This window comes from Stegastes partitus, unplaced genomic scaffold (genome assembly GCF_000690725.1).
Source record: "Stegastes partitus isolate 25-593 unplaced genomic scaffold, Stegastes_partitus-1.0.2 Scaffold43, whole genome shotgun sequence".
NCBI lineage: Eukaryota > Metazoa > Chordata > Actinopteri > Pomacentridae > Stegastes > Stegastes partitus.
Genome location: NW_007577774.1, coordinates 222,670 through 229,231, shown reverse-complemented (window position 1 = coordinate 229,231; position 6,562 = coordinate 222,670). Strand labels below are relative to the sequence as shown.

The window sequence follows — 6,562 nt, the reverse complement described above, 5'->3', positions numbered from 1 at the left end:
CTTACATTTGTGCATCCCTAAGCACACTGACTCTTTAAGAGATTACACAAATCTTGAACAGACTGCAGCTGCAAACCAGCGACTTGAAACCTGTCAAAAACAGCCCGTAAGACGGCATTAGCATGAACCGACATTTACGACATTTCAAAGCATTTATACCTTGATAACTGGTTGAGTTGACGATAACCAATATACCAATCACAAACTACTGAATAGGTAACGTCTTTGTTCCTGATTTTAATGGAGTCGACTGTTTTTACAGGAGCTAATTAAAAATGAATTACTAACTTACTGTACCTGGAGTTCCTAATCCTGTTCAATTTAACTAATAATCATTGTGACATCAGAACTAATCTAATAGTCCTGGACTTGTCGAAAGCACCTCTCTGCTGCCCTCAAGTGGCAAATCTTACTGTTAACGTGCAGCAGGACGCCATTTTTACAGTTTCTAGCTGCACATTTAAGCAACAAAATCCTCTGTTGATGCGAGACGAGTATTCATTTCTAGTATTTTTCTCGATCTGTGAGCTTTTCTAAAAAAAAAAATCACCTAACTAGAGGCATCATTTAAAAGAAAACTAAGAAGCCATTGTTATTATTAAATACATTTTTATTACATAAATGACATAATTCTGACTGTCTTGAAGCACAAAGTCTCCGCTGAACTTCACAGGTATTTTGTTTGGGTTGAAGATGCACAACAGAGCCATGCATGTTTTTGAGTCCTCTCGTGTTTGAGATTTAAGCACGTTTATGTGTACTGCTGTAATTAACTGATCTGGACGGACACAGACCCTCACTGATTCTTTGTCAACCCCCCAAAGTTGGCAATGTCCTCGTCTGTCATGGTCAGGATATCTGTGACCAGGCCGGTGCCAATGGTTCTGTTTCCGTCTCTCAGGGTGAACCGCTGGCCTTTTTCCAGAACCATCGGCTGGCGGAGAGTCAGCGTCAGCGAGGTGTCCTCACCTGGCATCACCATTTCCTGAGAGAGAACAGCAAGAGAGCGGTTAGCATCCCTCTCCAACACAAATCTGCACCACAAATATAGCTTTTGTTATTACAGTTTCTTTTTCTGCCCTGTATTTCTATATTCACATTTGTTAGCTCAGGATGTACAAGTTGCTGCTCGTGACGAGTGTCTGAATTATGGCACAGACACAGAGAGCTAAGAATTTCATTGCACTCATAACTTGTTATTGCTGCATATGACAGTAAAACTTTTGGACTCTTTGAAATGCGAGAATGTTAAAAGTACACAAGTTTATGGTGGAAAACATCAACAATTTTATAAACCGCTTAACAAACCAGAGGAATAAAAAAAAAAACACTGTGTGCAATAATACAACCCTACAGTCTTGCTTTAAATACTAATTTTGTGAAATTTGTCAAAAACACATGCAAGTCTTTAGCGGAGCCTTTAAAAATATTTGTTTATATTTAATGTTATGCACTACCTGGATGAACTGTTGAGAACGGGAAGCTGGTGTTATCTGATAGACATCTATTTACTTCATACTGACTTAAATGCAAACCTTTTTACTTAAATAACTACAATACCCATCTTAGACAAGATGTATTCTGTGATCTCTTAACCTCACGTTCATCATAAATACATATATAAGCCTCACAAAAACCAATTCTCAGCCCTGAAACTCTCCAAAGGGGTGTTTAAAAGTGACTCCCAAACTGGTCCTAGCAAAGGTAGGTGTACAGGTACAAACACACCTTGCCCTCGGGCAGAGTGACTTTGCAGGCCATGTCCCAGGTGAAAGAGAACATGACGGGCATGAAGTTGGTGACGAACGGTTTGTGTCTTCCTCCCTCCTCCTTACTCAGAATGTACACCTGCGACACAGTGAGCACAGACATCAGACACACAGAGCCAAGTTTCAGCTAGTAGATGATTAAAACAGTTCCTTTAAAGGCTACAAAGAGTTTTTAATACGCCATCCTGCTGGCTTCTCGGTTTGTTCTTCAACCATCACTGGAATTATATGTGAGAAACTCGTCTATCACCAGGCAGTCTGTCGGTGTATATGATGACATGAGGTGAAACTCTGACCTGGGCCTGGACTTTCTGGTGAGGCAAGATGGATCCTGGTTTGCACATCACCATCCCTCTCCTCACATCTTCCCTCTTCATGCCTCGGACCAGAGCGCCCAGGTTGTCTCCCGCCTCGGCCCGGTCCAGAGACTTGTGGAACATCTCAATACCTGACAGGGTCAAAAGCAAGCTAAAATTCCTTCCACCAGACTTCTGCTTAGCATGATCTTGTTTTGATTACTGATTATCTACAGACATAACAAAGAACACTATTTTTTTTTTTTGTTTAAATTTTTAAATCAAAATTAATGGAGGCTGCCTTTAAAAGAAAATTGTGTAAAGCAAGCCCCTGCTTTTACCTCACTGCCATCTGAAGTAACTAAAACCCACCTGTATGTTCACGTATCTGCAGTTGTTGCCCATATTCCACACATTTTAAACTGAGCATGGCTGCTTGATGCTACATGAATGCAGATAATTACGACTCAACACATCAGCTTATTATCTCTGACAGATGGTTTTGCTTTCGTGGATTCACCTTAAATACTAATGGTTCTACTTACTATTAGTTATATTGTTTGACTAATTTGTGTTTTTAAATACTTTGGCTGCTATTTTTATCTTGATTTTCATCTATTTGTATGTCTCCATCTTCTATTTTGTCTTTGCTCGCCTATACCGCAAATGAGGTCTCTACTTCAATGCACCGGGTTTAAATGAAGGTTAATTCAAACTGTGGAAGCATCGGCTGTTTTAAAGCTTACGCTGTCACTTTTTTAAGCTCTTCCTTTCACTTGTGACCTATCTGTCTTGTTTTGATTTGTCGTATCTAACCACCACACAATGTTGTCCCTTTCTGTATTTCCTGCTGCGTTTCCTACGACTCACCTGTCACCACAGACTTGCAGGAGCGACTGTGACCCACAAACTCACAGTCATCTCCTTTCTTGATGACGCCCCTCTCCATGGTGCCTGTCACCACTGTACCTCTGCCTGGAAAAACAAGAGACAACATTCCAATTCAGGGTAAATCACATCATCATTCTCTCCGTTTACAGATTTTTCTAGTGACATATCTGCCATCTTTAGCTGTGGAATTTTACAGCCAGTTATGAGAATTTGAAATAATATGTTGGCAACGTAACACATAGAAAAGTAGGTTTCTGTGCGAGAGGTTAAACTATTCACACACATTCAGTAGAGTATTTCATATGTTATTTGTTAACTTTTATTCAGTTATTTGTCATGTTTTGTAGGATCATGTACAAAGATCATATGTATAGTGTCACATTTCTGCAGCATTTAAAATATGATTTGGTTATTGAAGAATGTGATTAATAGTTTAAAATGGTTTGTAAACAGCTACATGCTTTATATTATGGACAGTGTTTAACCTCGTTGCTAAATTCTGTTCGGTTTGAATGTTTTTTTGTGAATATTTTTACTTTTAAGCTCACATTTATTTTTTTAACGAGCTGTTAAAACAGATCTTACTATAAAGAAACATTTGAGATTCACCAAAATTCCTTCCTAATTACATTCAGCATTGTATTTATCAGAAGCTGTGTGCTTTCCTTGTTGTTTATTTTCCTACCTGGGATTGAATAAACCCCTTCGATGGGCAGAAGGAAAGGTTTTTCCAGCTCTCTTTTGGGCAGAGGAATGTAAGAATCCACAATATCCAGCAGCTTCATCACTGCATTCATACCCAGTTCAGGCTGCTTGCCCTGAGATGGAGCAAAGAAAAACAAAGTCATTACATTCAGGACAGAAAATGTAATTCAATCCGTTACTTGTGTAAAAGGATAGAATAACAGAGGATAAAAACACTACTATCAGAACTGTTCGACAATTTACTGCCAGTGTTTTCCTCACCTCCAGGGCGCAGAGGGCAGATCCGATCACCACGGGTGTGTTCTCGCCATCATAGCCAAATTCTGTGAGCAGCTCGCGGATCTCGATCTCCACCAGCTCCAGCATCTCCTTGTCCTCCACGGCGTCGGCCTTGTTGATGAAAACCACCACGTGCTCGACGCCGATCTGCCGGGCCAACAGGAGATGCTCACGTGTCTGAGGCATCTGGCCGTCGGTGCCCGCCACCACCAGGATGCAACCGTCCATCTGAGCTGTGCCTGTGATCATGTTCTGAAAAATGAAAGCAATGATGCTGCATCATCATCATCATCATTATAAGCAGCAGCAGCAGCAGCATTTTCTTGGTGAGGCTGCGTAGAGGTGAAAAAGCAGATTGTTACCTTGACATAGTCAGCGTGGCCGGGACAGTCTGTGTGGGCATAATGTCTGTTGGCTGTGGTGTATTCTACGTGAGAGGCGTTGATGGTAATTCCTCTGGCCTTCTCCTCCGGAGCATTGTCAATGTCTTCATACTTTTTGTAGTTAGCACCGCCAGCATCAGCGAGCACTGAGGAGGGAAGTCACAACACTCAGATCATCAGATTATGACTTTTCCAAAATGAACAGTGAAACTAATTCACTGTCTGGACAACATGAAGTCATCACACATACTGGATTTAAATTAATTTTTTTCTCCAGTGTGACAAAAAGACCATCAACATCTGTAATTTTACCTTTTGTGATGGCTGCAGTCAGGGTGGTCTTGCCGTGATCTACGTGGCCAATTGTTCCGACGTTCACGTGGGGTTTCTCTCTGCTGAATGTCTTCTTAGCCTCCGCAGCAAAGGTCCGCCGGCTCACAGGCACAGCACACTACACAACAAAGATAGACACAGCAATGAAACAGATGCAAAATCCCTGTTAAAAAAAACAAAAAACCTATGGATTGAAGTTTGTCTGCAAACTTACCAATTTCAACGAGCTGTGCAGGAGGCTCGGTGAGGAAAGCTGAAGGGCTGAGAACAGGGAACCAAAATGTCATGATTACAGGAATTTAGATAACAGGTGATTATTTGACTGGATAATCCAGTAAAGTATAATTTAATCAAAATGTGTCTCAGTGTAATGCTTCTTGCCTCAATGCATACGGCAGCAATTTATGAAGATATTTCTAGGTTTAACTTAACTTTTTCTCTTTCAGACATTTTTAAAAAGTCACTTCTGTGTTGACTCAGATGCCCCCAATGGATTTTCAACGCCTCCAGTATTGGTGAAGACCCCTGATGGAAGAGCTACGTCTCGAGGCTGTCTGACTTCTGAACTACCTGCTGCTCACATCCAATAATAGTAACCTTGTTTCCCACCTCCCATTTTATTCCACGTTAGTACTCCTATTCATAGCAGGAAGCATTGAACAGCGTACTTCCCCCTCTTATAGCATATAATTTAGACCTTGTTAATATTTTTAAGCTCCTATTCATTACAGGGAACATTCAACAACAGGTTCAGGCCACATTTGATGCTTGTTTTTTACAGCACGAACCCACTTTGCCCTCTTACCTTTTAACATGCAGTAATGTGTGGTTATTTTATAGACTGTAATAATGATATGTGCATTTTGTTGCGTCTTTTATTGGTTTTGAGAGGAATGCAGTTTTATTCCACTGTACACCTTGAGTGTAGAGCTAAGATGACAATAAGATGACTTGACCTATTAGCCTTGAGTGCCTCACACATCTTTGCTAATTGTGCAGTCAAAATCTCATTCATTTCGTCTGTAAAGATTTATGCATCTGCATTCACCATCAGGTTCTAATGATGTTAATGAGACCAAGGCAGATTTTAGTATCATATTTCAAACCCACGCAGGTTACATCAGACTAAAAGCCGCTTTGCAGCAACTGACTTTAAGCAAACAAACCCTTTGAACCACAAGACTCGTCAGTGTCACTGTCCTTCAAATGAGCCGCTGCTAGCTATCTGAAGAGCAGATTTCAGCACCTATCTGCTTGTCGTTTGCTGGATTTAGTAACAAATCTTCACTCAATCGTCATCCTCCGCTAGCTCTGTCGTTAGCTAACCCTCACCGATAACGTGACCTTGCGCTAGAGACAGTATCATCCCTTTTATCGTGCTCTAGCATTTCTACAGGCAAAAACGACATAATATATTGTTCACAAATCAAATTACAGCGCTACAAATCCAAAAACTGTCAGAAATGCACGCAGAGTGAAACGGTTGAGAAGAATTAAAGCATTTTACCGGAGAAACATGCACGCAGCCCCACAAGTGCCGCCATCTTGGATGGTTAGACAAACCAAAGACGAAGGACAAGTTAGAGGTTAACCTGACCAGTTACAAAGATGTCGCTCCACACAGATTTAACGCGTTTCTTTCGTTTTAATAGTATATCAGGTTGATATAGTATATTATTGTTTAAATACTAACGTTTTTGCTGCATGTAAAACTTGAGTAAGCAGCTGCTATTACTAAAATTTCCAGTACTATTAGTAATAATAATCATAACACACAATAAGATAGTTCTGATGATTCAATAATATAAGGTACCAAACAGCAGATATTCAAATAGTAACAAGATGCAAACTTCGCATATTTGATAGTATTTATCAGTATTGTATCACTATTATAATATATTGTATT

The 6,562-nt window shown here is 40.3% G+C and overlaps 1 protein-coding gene across 1 annotated transcript; it reads right to left on the bottom strand.

Annotated features, from left to right (window-relative positions):
• Positions 1 to 592: 592 nt before the first annotated feature.
• Positions 593 to 6,232, bottom strand: tufm (Tu translation elongation factor, mitochondrial). Its single transcript, XM_008305183.1, has 10 exons — positions 6,164 to 6,232; positions 4,871 to 4,917; positions 4,636 to 4,774; positions 4,303 to 4,469; positions 3,923 to 4,192; positions 3,642 to 3,774; positions 2,936 to 3,040; positions 2,066 to 2,217; positions 1,729 to 1,848; positions 593 to 985 (listed from the first exon to the last, which is right to left on the bottom strand). The coding sequence occupies exons 1-10, from the start codon at positions 6,198 to 6,200 to the stop codon at positions 797 to 799; spliced, it is 1,359 nt and encodes a 452-aa protein (XP_008303405.1). The 5' UTR covers positions 6,201 to 6,232; the 3' UTR covers positions 593 to 796.
• Between the last annotated feature and the right edge of the window lie 330 nt (positions 6,233 to 6,562).